The sequence below is a fragment of the Ovis aries genome, chromosome 1 (assembly GCF_016772045.2).
Source record: "Ovis aries strain OAR_USU_Benz2616 breed Rambouillet chromosome 1, ARS-UI_Ramb_v3.0, whole genome shotgun sequence".
Taxonomy (NCBI): Eukaryota; Metazoa; Chordata; class Mammalia; order Artiodactyla; family Bovidae; genus Ovis; species Ovis aries.
Window position 1 is genome coordinate 122,992,896 of NC_056054.1, and position 22,832 is coordinate 123,015,727.

At 45.1% G+C, this 22,832-nt stretch overlaps 1 protein-coding gene across 1 annotated transcript in view; it reads right to left on the minus strand.

Annotated features, from left to right (window-relative positions):
- The window catches only part of IFNAR2 (interferon alpha and beta receptor subunit 2), a gene marked incomplete at its 5' end in the record, with an annotated part of 35,515 nt that extends 13,692 nt beyond the window's left edge, over positions 1-21,823 (minus strand). The window contains 7 exon segments of the mRNA NM_001009342.1: positions 362-530; positions 1,934-2,088; positions 4,291-4,463; positions 6,034-6,157; positions 7,748-7,789; positions 11,238-11,329; positions 21,793-21,823. Of these exon segments, the coding sequence (NP_001009342.1) occupies positions 362-530; positions 1,934-2,088; positions 4,291-4,463; positions 6,034-6,157; positions 7,748-7,789; positions 11,238-11,292 (718 nt within the window).
- Positions 21,824-22,832: the final 1,009 nt, after the last annotated feature.

Sequence of the window (22,832 nt, forward strand, 5' to 3'; positions counted from 1 at the left end):
GCGACTGTCGTCCTACCCTTTGGCACCTCTCCAGGCAGTTGCTTCAGGAACCAAGCCTCCTCCAACACTTGACTTGAATAACGGCCAAACCAAGGACACACAGAACTGAACCCGATCCTGCTCCAGAAATAAATCATTTCCACTTTAGCCTCCTGAAGTGGAAGTTACCTGATTGTCCCCATGGGATGGCAACATAAAAGCAGCTCTACCTCATGGTAGAGACTGACCGACAGAAGGCATCTCTGTGATGTACCTTGTTGGATGAAATATCTTTAGTGCTTCATGATTTTCAGACTCTTTTCTTTAAATAGGTTTTCCCTCAGAGGAAAAGCAAACCACGAATTTTCAAAAACTGTCATACCTGATTCTCGTCTGGGTCGAAAGAGGATACATTTTAAGGGAGATCTGTTTATTTTTCTTGGATCTTTAGGCTCAAAATAAACAGATATACAGTAGTTTGTGTTTGGAATTAACTTGTCGATGACATAATTGAAATTTTCAGTGATGTTTCCAGTTATTTGGGGTTGATGCTGTAAAAATGTGCAAAAAAGAAAAAAAAGTCAGTAAGCCATTAAGGGAGAATTTCGTTTAGAGGCAAGCCCCAAGAGAGTCTTTGGGAATTGGTCTTCAAATCTTAAAAACACAGATAGAAATATCATAGGCTTGGCAAGAAAAAGTTATTTATAAGTTACTCAGGCAAATGATTTATTCAAGATTACATGCACATGTATAAACACACACATCTTTAAACCATGAAATCTAGTCTAGCAACTTCCTTTGACAAATGAGGAGAAAAAGACCCAATGAGGAATAAAGGTCTCCAGGACGTCATTTTTATAAGGCGATGTTACTCAAGATCACCTTGCAAAAATCAGAAAATAAGATTATCCTACTTCATTAATGATATGAGTCTACACTTCAGAAACTGCTTTCATATATATTAATCTGATTATCAAAAAAGTCTGCAAAGTAGGCATTATTCCCGTTCTCCAGATGAGGAAGCTATAGCTCAGAGTGGTTTAGTAACCTCCTCAAGGCCACACAGCTTATCTGTGGCAGAACTGAAGCTGAGGTCTAATTTCCCTGTCTTTCCCCTGAAAACACCTTGCCTCTTCTTCCCTGGCTACTTCTGTTCCATTTTGGAATTAAAGAGATCATCTGAAGAGGTTCTTTCATGAAAAATAACTTTTGTAAAATGTTTTATAGTTTTCAAAGTACATTCTTACCAATGGTTTGATAAATGAAGCTTTCCACCAGCTCAAATACAGCATTCTATAATATTTTTCTGCAAGTTTCTATTTGGAAGGAAGAGGAATTTTTTTTCTCACCCCACCCTCCAATAAACTAAAAGGTCATGCATGGAGGATGGAGCAGAAGTGCCCTGGTGGGAGTGCTCTGGCCTTGAAGGGAAACCGCAAAAGCGTAGCTGGGCGCCAGGGCTCTGGGTCCCACAGCTGGCATGACGTTTGTGGTCACCATGTGACCTGCAGTCTGCAATGCTTGCTTCCTGTTTCACTGGAAGCTCCTTCACCCTTGGTGGCCGTGGACTCCGCCTCCCCAACTATGACTCAGATGGATAGTTCCTGCTCAGAGCCAAGGTCAACCCCTTCCCATGCTCATGAGAGTCTGCCCATTCTCATCTCCTCCAGAACATCACTCCCCTCCCCAACTCCCCTTCCCACCATGGAACATTCCCTCTGCATAAGGACCTGCTGTCATTTCTTCCATCTAAAAAGTCCCTCCATAGGCCCCACTTCCCCTTCCAGCTATCACAGCATCTCCCTACTCCCGTTTACAGAGAACCTGGAGACGTCTTTCCTGAAGTCAAACAGCAATGACGCCCAGACCCTTCAGTTTTAATTGTCCAAATCATTACAGGTGTTTCTTTTAGCAATGTGTTCATTGCCAAGTCAGAACTGTTTTGACCACTTACCCTCTTAACACTGTTCCCTGCATGCTCTTCGATAAATGCTAAGTAAAACTGTAATTCTTCACTTGGTATCCTGGGACTGTCTAATCGAAATTTCACATTCACACTGATGTTGTTTGTAAAATCAACAATCTCAAACTTTGGTGGGTCCAAAGGCTCTGTTTAGAAAATGAAATAAACCCCAACGGTAATCAGTAAATAGCATAACTGTAATGATAACCACTTTCCTGATAACAACCATACCTCTTTACAGCTCTCTTTTGACTACCTGTGGCCCTCGAGGCATGGGTTATATATATATATGTGTGTGTGTGTATATATATATATATATATATATATATATTTTAAATTGGTGAAAAACTGAGAACAATAAAAGTGAAGTGATTAGTTTACTATTAGCACAAGAAATGGAGGACAGATTTTGGGGTGCAAGTCAGTATTTCACAATTTTCAGGTTGTATTCAAAACATAAGAGTGAAAATGACTTCTCATCTAATAATAATAAAATAATAATATATAACCATTGCAGAAATATCAGAAAATACAGACAGGCAATTGTCTTTGAATGCAGTCAATCCTCTCTTGCATATGCAGTATGTGGATAAATACATAAACACATATAAAAGCTGAACCAGTGTACATATGCACCTGAACTAAAATCAAATCATTCTTATACTGCTTTACATGGCGTATGTTTTCACTTATTTCATAAACATATTAAATGCATGTTTACCTATGAGCTGGCAAACTAGGGCCTGTGGGTTAGATTTTGCACAGCCTGAAAGTTGAGAATGGTTTTTATTTTATTATTATTTTTTTTTTTGAGCATGGTTTTTATTTTTGAAAGGGTTGTGAACAAATTAAGGCTATGTGACAGAGACCATACATGGCCCAAAAAGGGCAAAGATTTTTTTCTCAGTCTTCAAAAGATTGATTCACTCTTTTAAACAGTTAGATTGGCTCTAATTCTTCTGAATGGAATCTGCATATCAGTGAGTATTACAGAGCTCAGTCTTTGCATTTGGCTGTAATCATTTCTTTAGGACAAATTTTTGGAGGAATTCGGGATTAGAGCAGGCCCAGGTTAAGGTTTTCAACACATACCAAATACCTTCAGAAAGACTGTGTCAAGCTATATTCTCTGCATTTCTTCTAAGTCTGGGTATTTACTTACTTTTTATATTTACCATTTGAGTCTTGAAAAAAGATATCTCGTAACTGTGTTAATATACATTCTTTAAAGATCTGAGTAGTCTGAGTACCATGTTCTATAAGCTGGGCTTTTCTTTCTTTTCTACGAGGACACGTACACAAACACACAATCCCGCAATTCCGAGAAACACGCAATTGCACAATTCCGAGAATCCCTAAGTATCCAAGTTTGCTCCATGGGGTTCAGCTATCATCACTTTGCGAAGCACAGATGTGCGTGTGTGCACACCCACACAGCCTGTAACTTGGCTCCTTTTGCTGCCGAGTCACTCAGGCACGTCTGATTCTTTGGAACCCCATGGACTGTAGCCCACCAGGCTCCTCTGCCCATGGGATTCTCCAGGCAAGAATACGAGAGTGGGCTGCCATTTCTTTCCCTAGGAGATCTTCCCAAGCCAGGGATCAAACCCATGTCTCTTGCTTGGCAGGCAGACACTTTACCACTGAGCTGCCTGCAAAGCCCTTTGCAAGATCAGGATACCAGAGACATGATGGAGTCTGGCGGAGAGCCACTGCCAGCTGCTCTGGAGCTGTTAACACAAATGCCAGAAGGAGCCGCCTCCCGTGGTAGGGAAAGGAAGAGCGGGCACGCCCACTCCTGGGATCCAGGCTTCTCTCTCTGGGCCCCGTGTGCACACACACCTGGGTGCTCACACATGCCAGAGCTACTGGGATCTGATCTGGGGAGGGGCTGCAGTATTAAGGAAAACACAGACCCCCAAAGTTATGACAGCTCAGACACAGGCCTTTCTGAACCCTGTTGTACACTTCCTGTCAGGCTGTGAAACAAAGCAAAAAGTAGCAGCTACTATATATCAGAAGTGAACACAGCGTTCTAAATCAACTATACTTTAATGAATAATAGCTTCAGAAAAACGTACCAGCTGCTACTGCCTGAGTGACTGCCTTATACAGGCACAGAGAGCCCTTATCGTCAAAGAACAGGTTATCATTCCACGTTTTTGGAGAAGAAAATGGAGGCTCAGAGAAGCCAAGTAACCACTCCAGGGTGACAGAGATAGGAGGTAGCAGGGCTGGGAGGTGAACCCAGCCCTGTGTCTAAAACACCTTTACAGAACTTCTTGCTTTCTGGCAAAGCAATAACGATGAACTTAGCGATGATGATGAAGATAATAAGACAAACTCACTGTCTGACTCCAGGAAGAAAGAGCCCATACAACTGACCACCACTGCGTTCTCTCTGTATCCAACCACTTGGGAGATGTACATGTCCGTCCTGTTTACCCACACGTCTGTTAGGTCACAAAACGATCTTGTGATGTTTATACAGTCCTTGACGACCTTCATATCTTCTGGTTTACTTTGAAAGGCAAAGAGATGGTCAAAGAAAACATTAGCTTGTATGTGATGAGGGTGCATGAACCCGAAGCCCCACTTGGATATTCCTGTGTGGCTCTGCTCAAAGGTCCCCTGTGGGTTTTCTTTCTTTTAATTTTGAAATTTCTTTTTAAACATTTTATTTTGTATGGGAGCACAGCTGTGCTGTTGCTGACTGAGACCTCTGCCTACTTTTGGAATGTCTGCCCCAAGAAAACAGGGATCTGGGTTTCGAGTGTTACGTGGCACGTGGTAGGTGCTCAGTAAATATTTGCTGGGTGACTGAATCAGCAAATGTTGGGTGTTCATGGCAGAGGCCCTAGATCTCTCCAATTCTGCAGGACAATCATGACTGCCCCTCCCTGAGACCCCTTCTTTCTCAGGCTGAGGATGGCATGGTCTGGTCCTAAGTTAGCCTATATGGGACCAACACAGACATCTGCTCTCTTGAGCTTCAGAAAGGCAGGTGGATAATACACGTGACTGCCTAAGGCAGGGAGAAACGTTAGTAGGTAACAAAGAGAAACCCAATCCTAAAGGAAATCAACCCTGAATATTCATTGAAAGGACTAAGGCCTAAGCTCCAGTACTTTGGTCACCTGATGTGAGGAGCCAACTCGTTGGAAAAGACCCTGATGCTGGCAAAGATTGAGGGCTAAAGGAGAAGAGGGCGGCAGAGGATAAGATGGTTGGATAGCATCCCGGACTTCAAGGACTTAAGCAAACTCTGGAAGATGGTGAAGGACAGGAAAGCCTGGCATGTGGCAATCCATAGGGTGGCAGAGTCAGACATGACCTAGCGACTGAACACCAACAAAGAGATGCCCACCAGGGGTCCTTCAGCAGGTCAGATAGCAGCAGCAAGAGCAATAAGACAGACAGCCAACTAAGGACACGCCGTGGGGCAACTGGACCAAAGTAAGGCTTAGGAGGGTGATTGTTGGATGTGGGAATAAAAGGGCCGAAGAGGACACTGTCCATGAGGCATGACTCCCTGCAGCCACCCTTGAGCCGGAGGAGCAGCACGAGGAGGCTGAGCTCTGCGCCCAGGGCCATAGCTGGTTAGCGACCGAGCCAGACTTTGGACCTGGGCCTGTCCTCGTCGGGACCAGGTGGGTTTCTGATGTCCCTTGTGCCTCCCTGAGTAGACAGGAGTAAACATAACCCATCAATACAGTCAGCAGGTCTTTGGACTTCTGTCCTTAGAACGATGCAGCACTTTCGATGCCCAGACTTACTGAACTAGGGAAGTGACTGTGAATAATGACGATAATTATTTTGACTCTGAGGCGTTGACTGTAGAAATTGGCTTTGGTTCTAGGTACAAGTGTGTCAAAAATAACTCTGGGGTGTTCGGGCATTCAGTGTAATTTAAAATGGAGGAGTCTTTGGTTTTGGATTTTTTAAAGCTCGGAATAAAACACTGAGACTGACAGGGGCTGAGTGAGGAGAGAGAGAAAAGCTCTATCACAAGGAAGGTCACCTCTTCCCCACTCCCCGCATAACAGAAACACGATGTAATTAGCAAGAGAAAAACAGAGTGTCAAACCCACCTCATGATTGTGTACCATAATGTATAGTGAGTTGGTACAATTGAACGGTTTTTTAACTCCCATGATAAGATTGACTGGAAATTTCGGAATCTCATCTTTAAAGTGCAAGATTCATCTGAAAGATCTAAAGGGAACAGAGGTTAAAAAAAAAAAAAGAAGATTGAAATCTGGAACCCAGTGTTGTTATCTTGGCCACGGTTCAAACTGTCCCTTGGGATCTGAACTTCTAGCAGAGAAGCCGCTCTGAGAGCACCAGGATCTTAGAAACCCAAAGGAAATGGTTTTGTTGAACACTAGAAATGAGCTAATACAAGTAATATACAGGAACTCAGCACCATGTAAACAGAATTTGGTGGTAGGGGTTTAAGTGGTTAATTCATGTCCAACTCTTGCAACCCCTTAGACTGTAGCCCACCAGGCTCCTCTGTCCATGGGATTCTCCAGGCAAGAATACTGGGGTGGGTTGCCCTTTCCTTCTCCAAGGGATCTTCCCAATCCAGGGATCAAACCCGGGACTCCTGCATTGCAGGCAGATTCTTTACTGACTGAGCTACAAGGGAAACCTGAATTTGGGCTCACCCAATTATCACAGGCTCACAGCAGCAATTTGGATCAAATGATCCATGTTATCCTGGGCCACCTCATGCTCTCAAGTCAATCCAACCCCTCCTCTGGTCCCCCCTACATAGCTCAGCCCATGGCAAGCTTTCCTTCCTATGAATTTCCCACTGCGCTTGTTCCCCATCACAGAGGGGAGGTGAAGAATGTGTGCCCAGATTGGATCTTTCCAGGCATTTCATCCCCATGCCTATGCTGGAGTAGATGTGATTCACACACCCATTCCACAGACTGTGAAATTGAGAAGTTGAGCTATGCAACTCAGCTGGGGTGTGGCAGTGGCAAAGGAAACCTTACAGTTACATTTGTCAACGCGGCCTTATATGGTTAAAATTTCAAAGAGCATCTTAGTTTCCCGTGGTTAGGTCCTTTGCTTCTTGGTTGCTCAGTCTTCATCCCCTAGTGCTCATCACAAGGCTGGATACATATTTAACCCATAGTGAAGTTTTGTGGGAAGGTTTATATGTAGACAAGAAATTTAGTTTTAAAAAATGTATTTTCTCTTATCTGGTACCAGGTACCAGATAACAGGTGGAAAAATGTAAATTAAAGAGAAATGATTTCTGGAAGATTTTTTGTTTGGCACAGTCTCCTCAATCTTCTATTAGTGAGAATATGAAGAGCTGGGTATATTTTTAAGGGGCTTCCCTGGTGGCTCAATGGGAAAGAACCCACCTGCCAATGTAGGAGACCCTGGTTCAATCCCTGGGTCGGGAAGATCCCTGGGGGAGAAGTGGCAACCCACTCCAGTATTCTTGCCTGGAGAATCCCACACACAGAAGAGTCTGGTGGGCTACAGTCCATGAGGTCACAAAAGAATCGAACGACTGAGTAATGTAACAACAACAACCACAACAATTCCTTCAAGGGGTTTAAAAAGTAACTCTAGTGTTAATTTCCGGTAATAGTTTTGTGAGACAAATGTGAAATCAGAATTGGCTAAATTCTCCTTCTACAGAGAAAGTATTTGAGGAAAAAGATTCAAACAAAATGGCAACAGATTTGGAGTCAGAAATCCCATTTTTTGACTTCTAAATGGTTGCTCCCCTACTCGTACCCTTACACAAAATTTTGTTAAGTCAAGAAAATCTCTTACCAGGCACAACATACGAAATACCAAATACGAGGCTGATATGCACTGGAAAGAAGAGAAACATGTTAGAAAAGCAAACAATACTTTCTCCAGGCTCAATTTATGATTGTTGCTCTGAGTCTGGCATTCTTCCACATACATGTTTTAATATTGCACTAAGAGTTTCTTGTGCTAAAGATAAAAGGTCAAGTAAATGGTTCTGGGCTTCCCAGGTGGTGAAGAATCCGCCTGCCAATGCAGGAGACATAGGAGACTCGGGTTTGATCCCTGGGTTGGAAAGACCCCCTGGAGTAGGAAGTGGCACCCCACTGTAGTATTCTTGCCTAGAAAATTCCATGGACAGAGGAGCCTGGTGGGTTACAGTCCGTGGGGGTCACAGAGTTGGATACGACTGAATGAGCACACAAAATGATCTTAGAGAGTTGATGGTATCAGCAGTGCATCTTCCGAGGACGTTTAGGCCTGAGTGGATCCAAAATAAGCTGTTTGGGAACTGATACTAGTAATGGGGGTTGACTGGTTGGGGAACCATCCTGAGAAGCAGTCATCCCTCTGGAACAAGTCTCAGAATGTGAATAAGCATGTTGCTAATTTTAAAACTTCTGAGGCAAAGATATTTACCAAGGTTGGTGGAGGGAGAAAGGTCTCGGTGAAGGGAAGGGGGAATTCTCATTTGTTTTCTGACGTCACCATGACTCAGAAGTGGGAGGGCAGGGTTGGCAGTTTTTAGTAGGTGAGGCCCTACTGTGCTCACTGTCACATACTCCCTAATGCATGACATTTCTTGGGGGAGAAGTGTCCCAACCATGGATCCCTTACTGATAAACTATGCAACAGATGACACAGTGATAGTGAAATAGAACCAAAACAAAGGTAAGGAGAAGGCACAAAGGAATAGGGCGATGGAAAAAAAATGATAATAAGTGAAATGTGGAAACCAAAGTTCAGGGGTGACATTTTGGTTTTGTGATGAGGAGGGAGATGGGAGATTTTTGTTATTTCGTCATTAGGTCGTGTCCGACTCTGTGACCCCATGAACTGTAGCCTGCCAGGCTCCTCTGTTCATGGGATATTCCAGGCAAGAATACTGGAGTGGGTTGCTGTATCCTTCTCCAGGGGATCTATTCCAGGTGGAATTTTTTGGAGGGGTTTGAGATACCTGAGGTTATTGATATTTCTCCTGGCAATCTTGGTTCCAGCCTGTGCTTCTTCCAGCCCAGCATTTCTCATGATGTACTCTGCATATAAGTTAAATAAGCAAGGGGACAATATACAGCCTTGACGTACACCTTTTCCTATTTGGAACCAGTCTGTTGTTCCATATCCAGTTCTAACTGTTGCTTCCTGACCTGCATATAGGTTTCTCAAGAGGCAGGTCAGGTGGTCTGGTATTACCATCTCTTTCAGAATTTTCCACAGTTTATTGTGATCCACACAGTCAAAGGCTTTGGCATAGTCAATAAAGCAGAAATAGATGTTTTTCTGGAACTGTCTTGCTTTTTCCATGATCCAGCAGATGTTGGCAATTTGATCTCTGGTTCCTCTGCCTTTTCTAAAACCAGCTTGAACATCAGGAAGTTCACAGTTCATGTATTGCTGAAGCCTGGCTTGGAGAATTTTGAGCTTTACTTTACTAGCGTGTGAGATGAGTGCAACTGTGCAGTAGTTTGAACATTCTTTGGCACTGCCTTTCTTTGGGATTGGAATGAAAACTGATCTTTTCCAGTCCTGTGGTCACTGCTGACTTTTCCATATTTGCTGTCATATTGAGTGCAGCACTTTCACAGCATCATCCTTCAGGATATGAAATAGCTCAACTGGAATTCCATCACCTCCACTAGCTTTGTTCATAGTGATGCTCCCTAAGGCCGATTTGACTTCACATTCTAGGATGTCTGGCTCTAGGTGAATGATCACACCATCATCAGTATCTCGGTCGTGAAGATCTTTTTCGTACAGTTCTGTGTATTCTTGCCACCTCTTCTTAGTATCTTCTGCTTCTGGTAGGTCCCTACCATTTCTGTCCTTTAACAAGCCCATCTCTGCACGAAATGTTCCCTTGGTATCTCTAATTTTCTTAAAGACATCTCTAGTCTTTCCCATTCAGCACAGGCTGGAATCAAGATTGCCAGGAGAAATATCAATAACCTCAGATATGCAGATGACACCACCCTTATGGCAGAAAGTGAAGAAGAACTAAAGAGCCTCTTGGTGAAGGTGAAAGAGGAGAGTGAAAAAGTTGGCTTAAAGATCAACATTCAGAAAACGAAGATCATGGCATCTGGTCCCATCACTTCATGGCAAAAAGATGGGGAAACAGTGGAAACAGTGTCAGACTTTATTTTTCTGGGCTCCAAAATCACTGCAGATAGTGATTCCAGTCATGAAATTAAAAGACGCTTACTCCTTGGAAGGAAAGTTATGACCAACCTAGACAGCATATTGAAAAACAGAGACATTGCTTTGCCAAAAAAGGTCCGTCTAGTCAAGGCTATAGTTTTTCCAGTGGTCATGTATGGATGTGAGAGTTGGACTGTGAAGAAAGCTGAGCACCGAAGAATTGATGCTTTTGAACTGTGGTGTTGGAGAAGACTCTTGAGAGTCCCTTGGACTGCAAGGAGATCCAACCAGTCCATTCTAAAGGAGATCAGTCCTGGGTGTTCATTGGAAGGACTGATGCTAAAGCTGAAACTCCAATATTTTGGCCACCTGATGTGAAAAACTGACTCATTGGAAAAGACCCTGATGCTGGGAAAGATTGAAGATGGGAAGAGAAGGGGATGACAGAGGATGAGATGGTTGGATGGCATCACCGACTCGATGGACATGGGTTTGGGTGAACTCTGGGAGTTGGTGATGGACAGGCAGGGTGCAGTTCATGGGGTCGCAAAGAGTCGGACATGATTGAGTGACTGAACTGACTAAACTGAACTGAAATATATTCTCGATCTGTTATCTCATTATTACCCTTTGTTGAATAGAAAAACATTTAATTTTCATAGAAGACCTTTTTTGGTCATGATGTGTGCTTTATAAGCTTTAAGAAACCATTCTTTACACTGAGGATACATAGATATTCTCCTACAGTTTGCCCGACCCAGGAAGCAAACCCAGGCCTCCTGTATTGGCAGGTAGACTCTTAACCACCGAGCTTCCAGGGCAGTCCTAGGGGTCTGGCCTCTTTCCAAATGTAGGAATGGAGTGATAAACTCCACCCTGGATTAGAATGAGAGTATTAAGGGAAATTCCTCTTCAAATTATAGTGAAGCTAGCTCCCTTCATTATTGAGCCTCAAGTCTATGATTATTTAGTTGTTTTCCTAAAACACCAGTAGAGCAGAAACCCATTGTAAATCAAACCATCAACACAGAATTCCTATCTATGTTCCACTTGGCTCTTGACCTAGGTCCTGTGTCCTCAGGACCGGGAAATCAACTGGCTACTTCCTAACAGGGTCCTGGTAGATGGAGCTGTGAGAAAAAGTGACACTCACCCATGGGATACAAATTCAGTGGTCCAATCGCTGACACATTCTGACTCAAAAGCATTTTTGTTGTTTTATGTGTCCTTTATTTACTTTCACATCTGAAAAGAAATCAATATTAGGTGATCAGAATTCTGAAGTATCTAATTAAACTGCAAAGACAACAGACAAAGACAATCTGTATGCAGGTCAGGAAGCAACAGTTAGAACTGGACATGGAACAACAGACTGATTCCAAATAGGGAAAGGAGTACGTCAAGGCTGCATATTGTCCCCCTGCTTATTTAACATCTATGCAGAGTACATCACGAGAAACGCTGGGCTGGAAGAAGCACAAGCTGGAATCAAGCTTGCCGGGAGAAATATCGATAACCTCAGATATGCAGATGACACCACCCTCATGGTAGAAAGTGAAGAAGAACTAAAGAGCCTCTTGATAAAAGTGAAAGAGGAGAGTGAAAAAGTTGGCTTAAAACTCAACATTCAGAAAACTAAGATTATGGCATCTGGTCCCATCACTTCATGGGAAATAGATGGGGAAACAATGGAATCAGTGACAGACTTTATTTATTTATTTATTTATTTTTTGGCTCCAACTGCAGCCATGAAATTAAAAGACGCTTGCTTCTTGGAAGAAAAGCTATGAGCAACCTAGACAGCATATTAAAAAGCAGAGATATTACTTTGCTGACAAAGGTCTGTCTAGTCAAAGCTTTGGTTTTCCCATTAATCATGTATGGATATAAGAGTTGGATCATGAAGAAAGCTGAGCACTGAAGAATTGATGCTTTTGAACTGTGGTGCTGGAGAAGACTCTTGAGAGTCCCTTGGACTGCAAGGAGATCCAGCCAGTCCATCCTAAAGGAAATCAGTCCTGAATGTTCATTGGAAGGAGTGATGCTGAAGCTGAAGCTCCAATCCTTTGGCCACCTGATGCGAAAGCACATATGAGTGGCTGAACTGAGCTGGCCTGGGTCTTGGCTGTGGTGCGTGGGATCTCGTTGCAGCAAGCGGACTCTTCAGTTGTGTCCCTTGGGCTCAGTAGTTGAGGTATGTGGGCTTTGTTGCCCTGTGGCTTGTGGGTGGGATCTTAGTTCCCTGACCAGGGACTGAAACTGCGTCCCCTGAATTGCAAGGTGGATTCTTAACCACTGGGCCACCAGGGAAGTCTCCAGCAGGAAATCCCTGATTCCAGGTTTCCTCTCTGCCCTTCTGATCATTCACCCCATTTACACAAGGAGCCTTATCTCAGCTTGCAGGACCAATAGCCATTTGGTTCCAAAAATTTAAATATAGGAAAAAGCAAATTTTGAAGTGTCTTGCTCCCTTTGGAAAACTATTTTCTTTTTTTTTTGCTTAGTCCTTCAGAATATCCTCATACATGTTGTTGTTCAGTCGCCTGGTCATGTCCAGCTCTTTGAGACCCTATGGACAGCAGCACGCCAGGCCTCCCTGCCCTCACCATCTCCTGGAGTTTGCCCAAGTTCCTGTTCACCTTCATGCATAAGCAAATACAAAAATGTATTCTTATTCTCCCCAACCCTATTTTTCCAAATCAGAGATAGCAGGTGATCCTAGTGGTAGAGAACATGCTGGCCAATGTAAGAGACACAAGAGAGATCTTGAGCCAAGGGTCGAGGCGGCCATGGCAACCCCCTCCAGTACTCTCACCTGGAAAACCCCATGGACAAAAGAGCCTGGTGGGCTACAGACCACGAGGTCAGAGTGGGACACAACTGAAGCAACTTAGTACACGCAAAACATACACATTGCCTGTCTAATTCCTGCTTTTTTCCACTTAAAAATAAATTTGGGAGCTCTTTCTGTATCAGCACCAGAGAGAATTTCTTTGTTGTTGTTGTTGTTTTTAAATAGTTACATATAGTCTACTCTGTGGACATACCATGATTTATATGACCAGTCGCCACAAAGAACATCTGAGTGACTTCCAACTGTTTCTGCAATGGATTCTCTTGAAAATGCCTCATTCTGAGCATGTCAAGCCTAAGTGTGAGAAAGCTTCCCAGAAATAGTACTGCTAAGCCAAAGGGGGTTCAGTCAGGGTCCCGGCAGGTAAGAGCACATTCAACTCTGGCTAAGCGAAGGAAGATTTTCATCAAGGGACTATTTAATACAAATGTGTGAGCAGGCTACAGGCCAACCATAAGGATGAGCGTAGCATCTGAAAGTAACAGCAGCGAGGGCTGTTATCATCCTGGGCTTGAGGTACAGAGGGAACGTCCCAAGCCTGGAATTAGGAAGGAGAGAGTCCAGCGTGAGGAGCACAGATGTTCCTCACTGTCTTCCTTCTCCTCTCTTGGGGCTCCCCATTGGCTGACTCCAATCGAAGCCATAGGACAAGGCAGCTGGTGGCTGTACCCATACAAGATGGGATCCCAGGGCACAGTAAAAGGTGGCGAAGGTGGAGGCTTGGTTTGCAGGGGCAGACAGAAGTCACCATGCATGTCTTTTTTTTTTTTTTTGGCTTCACTAAATGCGAGGCTTATGAGATCTTAGTTCCCAACCAGGGATAGAACCCTGGCCCTCTGCAGTGAAAGCCTCTCTGCAATGAAAGCACGGAGTCTTAACCACTGGACCACGAGGGACATCCTTGCATTGGTAGTTTTGATAGAGACGGCCACACTCTGGCCCTTGTGGCTCTAGTGGTTTACACAACCTCTTGCAGTGTGAGAGAATTTCTGCTTCCCCACAAAGGAAGAGCTTGATAATGATAAATAATGATTATGACAATGATAACCATCAAGCTCTTGGATTTCTGAAAATCAAATTCATAAATGCCAAGTTGTCTTCAGACTTATATGAATTCTATACTTCTCTTATTCTAGGTAAGACCTAGCATATGGCAGAGGTGTTTCCTTTTGAGTTAACTGTCTATCTTTGAGTCGTTGTTTTTTTTTTTAACATTGATTCTTAAATTTTTGTTTTGGAATATAGTTGCTTTACGATGCTGTGTTAGTTTCTGCTGTACAGTAAAGTGAATCAGTTATACATATACATATATCCCCTCTTTTTAAGATTTCTTTCTTCACATCGGTTTGAAGGAGCTTTTTAAGTATGAGGCAAACTGGCCCTTTGTGATATGAGTCACATCTTTTTAATTTTTCTCCGCCGTTGTCACTTGTCCTTTGATTTGCCTGTACGGCTTTTTTCTTTTTTAACGGAAACTTCTGAGCTTTTAGACTTAAAGGTATTTTCTTTCTCAGCATCTGCATTTTGAGTGAGTTAGTCTTCTTCATTCTAAGGCGAGAAAGGAAGTCTTGAAACATTTTACGGAGCCCTCAGTCGGTCTCATTCCTTCTCTCCCCCAGATCTCTGTCTCCATCCAAACTACTGGGTGTTCTCCTGTCCCCGCAAACACTGGGGTAGCACCAAGCCCCAAGTCAAAGTGAAAAATGACCCCCAAGTAGCAGACATGAATTCAAGCTAAGAACACATTAAAAAGTCCGCTTGACTATGACGCTGTCAAGCCAAAAGACTCCAAGTCAAAATTGCCACCTACCACCCATGAGCTATCCGGGCACCTCAACTTTTCCCATAACATGTGCATGCTCGGTCGTGTCTGACTCTTCACAACCTCCTGGACTGTAGCCCGCCAGGCTCCTCTGTCCATGGGATTCTCCAGGCAAGAATACTGGACGGGGTTGCCATTTCCTCCTCGAGGGGATCTTCCCCACCTGGGGATGGAACCCACGACCCCTACATCTCCTGTACTGGCAGGCAGATTCTTTACCACTGAGCCACCTGGGAAGTGTACTGTCATTAGAACAGCCACAGAGATGTCTTTATGGCATGTGATGTGGTCTGCCATCATCACTCCTCAGCAGCAGGCTTGCCGGGTCATGGGCGTTCTCCAGATGCTGGGAGCACCAAGACCATGGAATGCCACCTTGGGGTGACTCCCTTCTACCTGACCACTTGCCCTGTGGCCTCTGGCCTCTCTGTTTTGTTCTGATGGTGGCACATTTTTGCCCTTATTCTGCCTCTGCAGAACCTTCCCTCTCCTCAGCGGCTGAAAGTACACACACACAACCACACAACTAGAATTCCTCTCTCCTGCTCTGGGCCGCAGGACGTTGCCTCCCTTTCTTTGTTCCTGGTGACTCATACTCCACTGCCAATTAGATTGCTGATAGAAGATTCTTGCTTGCTTGGAAAATCTAATTTCCCATCTTGGCATCCTGCCTGGAACTGTTCTTGAAGCTCTTTAAAACTCGCCCTGACTCCAAGCAGCTCAGCCTTCCTAAAGCTCTGGTTACTCTTATCTCTGCAGCCAGGGCCAGCTTCAGTCACCCCAGGGGCCCTGCACACAAGAAGGGTCCCACTCTTGGTTTATTGCTTTCCTGTGGCCATCTTGAAATTTTTAATCATTTTATCTTTGAACTTGTGTCTTGTTAGTGAAGTCTGATGGGACAAAATAGGAGATCAATTCATACTTGGGTCTTGCTCCCCCAACCCCTGCAGGATGGGGGCCTGACCTGGCCCCTCTCTCTACACCCAATGACTGCTTGATGTTCTTTTCCTGGAGGCAACAGCTAGGTCACAGGGTGGGAGAGCGATCATGGTGCATTGATGCCCTCCTGGCGTGTGTGCAGGGAGGCTGGGCCAGGCAGAGTGGAAGCTATCCCTGGCCCGCCTAGCCTAGTGGGTGGCTACCTGGTCTGGTGGGAGCTAAATGTCAAGGTCAGTCTGATCGGGGTACATAGCAGGGCCAGGAGCAGAGGTTTAAAGACTCTTCACTGTCTGCCAGCATGCTGTGGGTTGGGATGGCAGATCCTTGGAAAGGGGAGACTCAGGGTTTGCCTTTTCCAGAGTCCATCTCAGGCTGGTGGCTAGCAGTTGAGGGTTGTGGGCAGCCTTCCAGTTCAAGTGCATGTGTGCCCAGGGTTGCCAGGCCGGAAGGGTCCCCGGCAGCTGTGGGCAGTGGCACTGGCCCTGCCTGTGTGCCCGTGGGAACCCTCTCTTCCTCTTTGCTCCCCTCCTGAATCTGGGCTTGAGTTTACTGCTTCCACCTACTTCCAGGAATTCTCCCAAGATGTGCTAGGAAATGCCAACTCTGTATTATAATTTGGTGATTCACCATCGGGCTTAAATACTTTTATATTTGCATTTAGATCTGGTTTCAGTTCAGTCACTCCGTCGTGTCCAACTCTTTGTGACCCCATGGACTGCAGCATGCCAGGCCTCCCTGTCCATCACCAACTCCCGGAGTTTATTCAAATTTATGTCCATTGAGTCGGTGATGCCATCCAACCATCTCATCCTCTGTCATCCCCTTCTCTTCCTGCCTTCAATCTTTCCCAGCATCAGGATGTTTTCAGACAAGTCAGTTCTTCGCATCAGGTGGCCAAAGTATTGGAGTTTCAGCTTCAACATCAGTCCTTCCAATGAACACCCAGGACTGATGTTTAGGATGGACTGGTTGGATCTCCTTACAGCCCAAGGGACTCTCAAGAGTCTTCTCCAGCACCACAGTTCAAGTGGCCGACACAAGTGTCTCGCTCTGAACTCTGAGCCACAAATCACACCTGCTCTGAATTTCCACCACCATCCCCTCTCCCCCAACAATCCTTGTCACTGGTACCCAGACAAACACTACTAACTTTCAAGGCCCAGCTCAAACGGATGCTACTGTGGCAAAGTGACTCTTCTCTGAGTTTCAACTCCTCCTAACAAAGACAGACAGACAGACAACCCTCAGAACTTGCTGCCTGCTATTCTCCGGGTAGAGAGCAGAACTGTGTCGTTTCTTCTGTCCGGCACAGCCTGACACCTGGCACATCTTTGCTGGTCAGTGAATGAATGGATTCAGAAAATCTCCACAAATAAAATGACATATATTTCCCCACCCTGGAAATTTAAAAAATACAAAAAAACGCAAAGAAGAAAGTAACAAGCATCTTCATTTTTACTACTGGGCATCAACCATTGTTAATGTCTTGGCATATTTGTTTCTGGTTTATTTCTTGTTTTGGTAAGAATAGTTCAACTCGCTCATTTTAAAAAATTGATGAAAATAAGGCATAAAAGCAAAATCTCAGCATCCAGGTAGTTCCATCATTAACATTAATGAACAACATAATCCCAGAGATCTTTCTATGTACACACGCAGCAAATACACACAGCACACACACACACACACACACACACACACACACACACACACACAGGGTATTTTTGTCTAAATTAATTTTACTTGGAAAAAAACTGAAGCAAAGGCAGAAAAATTGTTGACATTTCAATTTCTTCCATAAGAAAGAATAACTCCCTAAAATATCCCTCCAAAGTTAAAAAAATTACAAAGACATTGGAAGTTGGAATACAATATTCACAGCACTAACTGTTCATCTCTGTTTACTGATCCACGCCTTCAAAGATGAGAGCTATAGGGCCTACTCTCATATTTCCTTCCATCTTCCTCTTCTGCCCCTACCAGATTACTTTTTCTTTGTGTGTGTGTGTGTGCCTAGAGTTATGTAATAATCACATTTATTCCACAATTTCCAAAGATGTTTTATATTAATTCCACATTTAAATAAATACCCATCAACAGTACTTTTCTTTTTTTTTGGCTGTGCTGGGTCTTCATTATGGCACTTGGACTCTCTCTTGTGGCCAACAGTCCTTTATACCATGAGTTCTTGATGCCTGAGTTCTTTACTTTGACTTCTCTCTCTGTTTATTATTTGCTGGATTTTATTCTCCAGCAGTTTTTTTTTTTTTTTTCCATAAGGGCTCATGGGTGCTGAATCTCCTTTGTTCTTTTGAAGAAGCCCCTTTCTGTTGACTTTCAACCTGAATGACATCTTCTAGCTAGATCACACACCGTCTTGGGAAAAAATTTCTTTCCTTAGAAATTTTCCCTTGGAACCATTGTCCTCTGGCATCTAGCACAGCCCTGGAGACATCTGAGAGCAACTTGATGTGATTTTTCTCTCCTTTACTTACTCTTTTTTCAATTCCTAAACAGTAATAATTCTTTTCCTTTGAATTTAAACTACTGAAGATACTAAGCATTCCTATAAGAAAATTTCCTGGAAAATGTCATGCTCTTTTGGCCTACAGACCATTTTTCCTTCATTTCAATAAAATTTATCTCATTTTTGTTTGCATTTTCAGTCCCATTTGTTGGTTTCACTATGTCAGGAAACTCAAGTATCCTAATGCCTGACTGTGCTTTATCTGTCTTCCACACTGGATTCTTAATAAATGACTTCACCTTTGTCTCTGAGTTTTTGGGCTTAAGAGCCTTTCCTCTGTTAAAATGCTTTTACTTTCAGCAGGACCTATCCTATTCTTTCCTCTTATTTCTTCTGTAATTATGTTTCAATGATCTTCAGTGTATTCCCTTAAGTCTGCAATCTTCCTTTTCATCCCAATTAAAATCTTTCTTACCTTTGAGTTTCTTTTATTGAATTCATATTTTTAAATGAATTTTTGAAAGATCTAAAGCTATTGTGGTGGTTCAGACGGTAAAGAATTTGTCTGCAAAGTAGGAGACCTGGGTTTGATCCCTGCATTGGGAAGATTCCCTTGGAGTAGGACATGGCAACCCACTCCAGTATTCTTGCCTGGAGAATCCCATGGACAGAGGAGCCTGGCGGGCTTTAGTCCATGGGGTTGCAGAGTCAGATACAACTAAACAACTAAACAACAACAACAACAAAAAGCTATTGTCAAGAATGGCCTTCTGTCCCAAGAGTAATATTTTCTTCTTAGTAAGATTCCTGCAAGCTGTCACTGGTGGCTCAGGTGGTAAAGAATCTGCCTGCAGTGCATGAGACTGAGCTTTGATCCCTGGGTCAGGAAGATCCCCTGGAGAAGGGAATGGCTACCCGCTCCAGTATTCTTGCCTGGAAAATTCCATGGACAGAGGAGCCTATTGGGCTAGAGTGCATGGAGTCACAAAGAGTTGGACACAACTGAGTGACTAATCCTGCAAACTATCATATTCTTTCCTTTCTTTTTTCCACGCCATTTCTGCTCACCTCGTTCATACTTCGATTCGTCTCCTGCAAGTGTGATACCGTGGAGTGAAATCCTGACCTCCTTTCAAAAACTATGCCTGATTCCAGTTTGTTCTCTAGCCCAAAGCATAGGTGCTGGGAGGTGGGCATGCCTATCAAGGAAGTGTAGTCTGGGCTCTGCTTCCTCCTGGAACACCCAGTTAACTGTCCTGCAGGCAGGGTCGAGGAGGGGTGGGTCAACCATGGGACCTCTGTGGGGTCCCCTGACTCTGGTGCTGGCTTCTCCTGTCCTGCACCGCCCACCCCTAGAATATTTCCCTCCCACCCCTGAGCAGAAAGCACCTACTGTTTCGTCCGAAAAGGAGACAGCTAAGTCATGCTAAAACTCATGGTTTCATTCTTTCTTATTTATTAGGGAGCACTTTTAGGATTTTTGTGGATTCCCTACCATTTTTTTCTGGTGGTCAGATACACTCAAATTTTAAATATATTTTTAAAAACCTCAGAATTAAAACAACAGTGTTTCAGAAAAACAGGGTTTAAGAATAACTCTCCCATGTACCAGTTTGTTAAACCCTGGCTCGTGGGGATACTGAATGAATTCATTTTCCTGCTGGTTCTTGAAAAGATTCTTAATGGTTCTGAACTACTCCCTACCCAACATCCATCCATGTCTCTCTCCCCGTCTCTCTTTCCCTCTTTCATATTCTCCTCACTCCACTTCTTACCACCCTTACTTTGGCCAACTGCTCTCCCAGCAAACTGTTTTCATTTATTCTTCCTGAACTGCACACCACCAATTTCATTCTTTGAAGCAATGAAAAGTCCTCAGGGAAAAGCATCATCAAGCTCTGCCAAGAGAACCTATCTCACAAAGTATAAAACACACATTTCCTTCTGATATCTGAAGATCTGTGAAATCGGGGTGCTCTGTATGGTGGCATGACATACCATAATTGACAGTGGTTTTTCCTATCCAGTGACATAAAAGTTTTTAAAGTACACCTTATATCCATCATTGTGTCTTACTTTTGGTAAAATATGATTGACCATCAAAGAATACACATGCTTCAGACTACAATAGTTTGAAGATTTCTAAATGTCACAGGAAGTCCAACATGCTTTGTGTATGCAAGTGGAGGAGGATGAAAAATACATTTTAATAAAAGTTTCACTTTCAAGACAGTACATCCAGGTAATGATTCTTCGTCTATTTTTTTTTTTTAAAGAGAAATTACCAGGTGTCAAATTTCAGGAAACAAATCTCAGGCAGAATGTCTTTAAGTTTGAAATAAATATATGAGAAACATTAGAAGAAACACAGGTAAGGATAAAAGAGTCACACAGATTTTTGATGATCCAGCATTGAAAAGGAATTCATGAACTAGAGAACTGAGAAGTTCACTTTCTGCCACAAAGGGGTCAAATCTTATCATCTAAGGACACACTGATAGATGTTTTCTTTACAGCAAATTTTGCTACGGTCTTGCTTTCACCCCTGTCCTCTCCAAGTCAGGACAGCAAGAGGTGGGTACTTTGAAACCTGGCCAAGACGTGGGGCAGGTGGCAGCCCAGCTGGTCTCGGGGTCAGTTTCCTCGAGACCAGGAGCGGGTGGGGGTGCTGGGACTCCAGGACTCTGGCAGCACCTGCCTCCGCAACGCGCCCACCTCGTTCCACTCAGATTCTAAGACTTTTATTATGTGTGCCAAACAAAAGCAAGGAGATCAAACAAATATTAAAACAGAAAGAGACACAAAGAGAGACGGGATAGCTAGAGTTCCTCAAAGCCATCGTTCGCCACGTTAAGTGGGTTGAAGGATCCAACTCGTAACAGGGTTTAGCTGGTTCCATCGGTCAGAGTCGAAACGTGAAGCGTCGACTCGCACCCGGTTCCTCACTCCCTCCCGAACCCGGACGCGGGTCCACTCCTGTCTCCGCGACGCTGTCCCATCGCCCTGGCCCCACTCCAGCTTCCAAGCGATGGGTCTGTCAGGACGTAGGACCATCCAGCTTCGGTGGTCCCTCCGTACCCCTCTCCGGCGCGGAGACAAACTAGGCCTAACCTTGTGTTCTGCTGGAGGGCGGACGGGAGACCCCGAACCGGAGACCCGAGCCGGTAACCCAGTTTTGCAGGGCGCTGTGGACCCTAAGGAATTTGACTCTCACCTCGAAGCGGCCAGGGCCCTTGGCGGGATCAGGTGCGGGGCGGGGGTCTGCAGGGCTGAAGGTACAAACAAGGGGTCCCTGGGAGGTGCGTGGGGGGCGACGAACGGAGGACGCCCGGACAGGGCCGAGGGCAGTGCGGCCGCAGGGGACAGTCAGTGGATGCCCCCCAGGGACCCTCCAGGGCTGCGGGGAGCTTGGAGAGGGGACGCCCCTGGGCAGGGGTGCGGCGGCGCGCGCGGAAAACCCCTGCGATCCGGGGCGCAAGCGGGAGGAGGAGTCCAGGGCAGAGACAGGCTCGTGGAGAGGGATTCCGGGAAACGGCGGCGCAGAGACGGCGTCGCCCGGTGCCCTCCCCACCCTCCCCCGCCCCGTGATCCCCGCCCCCCCCCCCTCCCCTGCCGGCCCGCGTTACCTTGGCAGTGTGGCCTCGCCGCTGCCCTCGGGGTGCCAGCCTCGAGCCCACCCGCTCCAGCCGGACTCCGCCGACGCTCCTCCTCACCCCGGCTCGGCGCTCGCGACCCCGATGCGAGCTGCTGTTGGCTCTTTCCGCAGGGACCTCCGGCGCCGGGCAAAGGCTAGCAGAAGGGGAGTAGTGGTGGCCCGCAGCCTCCGCACCCGGGGCGCCCCGGATGGATCTCGGGGTCTCCGCCCAGAGAGGTGGAGCAAGTCTCCAGCGCTGGTGCGCGCGCCCGGCTGCTTTCGGATAGCGCGCGGGCGGGGCCGCCAGAGCTTATACTTTACCGCGTGTACACCCTGGGGCCAGAATGATCTCTGTTCCTTTCCAAGGCAAACTGTTCAACATCACAGTAATCCAAGTCTATGCCCCGACCAGTAAATGCTGAAGTTCAACGATCCTATGAAGCCCTGCGAGATCTTCTAGAGCTGCTGCTGCTGCTAAGTCGCTTCAGTCGTGTCCGACTCTGTGCGACCCCAGAGACGGCAGCCCACCAGGCTCCCCCGTCCTGAGATTCTCCAGGCAAGAACACTGGATTGGGTTGCAATTTTCTTCTCCAATGCATGAACATGAAAAGTGAAAGTGAAGTCGCTCAGTCCTGTCCGACTCTTCGCGACCCCATGAACTGCAGCCCACCAGGCTCCTCCATCCAAGGGATTTTCCAGGCAAGAGGACTGGAGTGGGGTGCCACTGCCTCCTCCGCTTCTACAGCTAACACCCCAAAAAGATGTCCTTTTCATCACAGGGGACTGGAATGCAAAAGTAGGAAGTCAAGAGATACCTGGAGTAACAGGCATTTTTGGCCTTGCAGCTCAAAATGAAGCAGGGCAAAGGCTAACAGCTTTTCCAAGAGAACACACTGGTCATAGCAAACACCCTCTTCCAACAGCACAAGAGAAGACGCTATGCATGGAAATCACCAGATGGTCAATACCAAAATCAGATTGATTATATTCTTCACAACCAAAGATGGAAAAGCTCTATATAGTCAGCAAAAA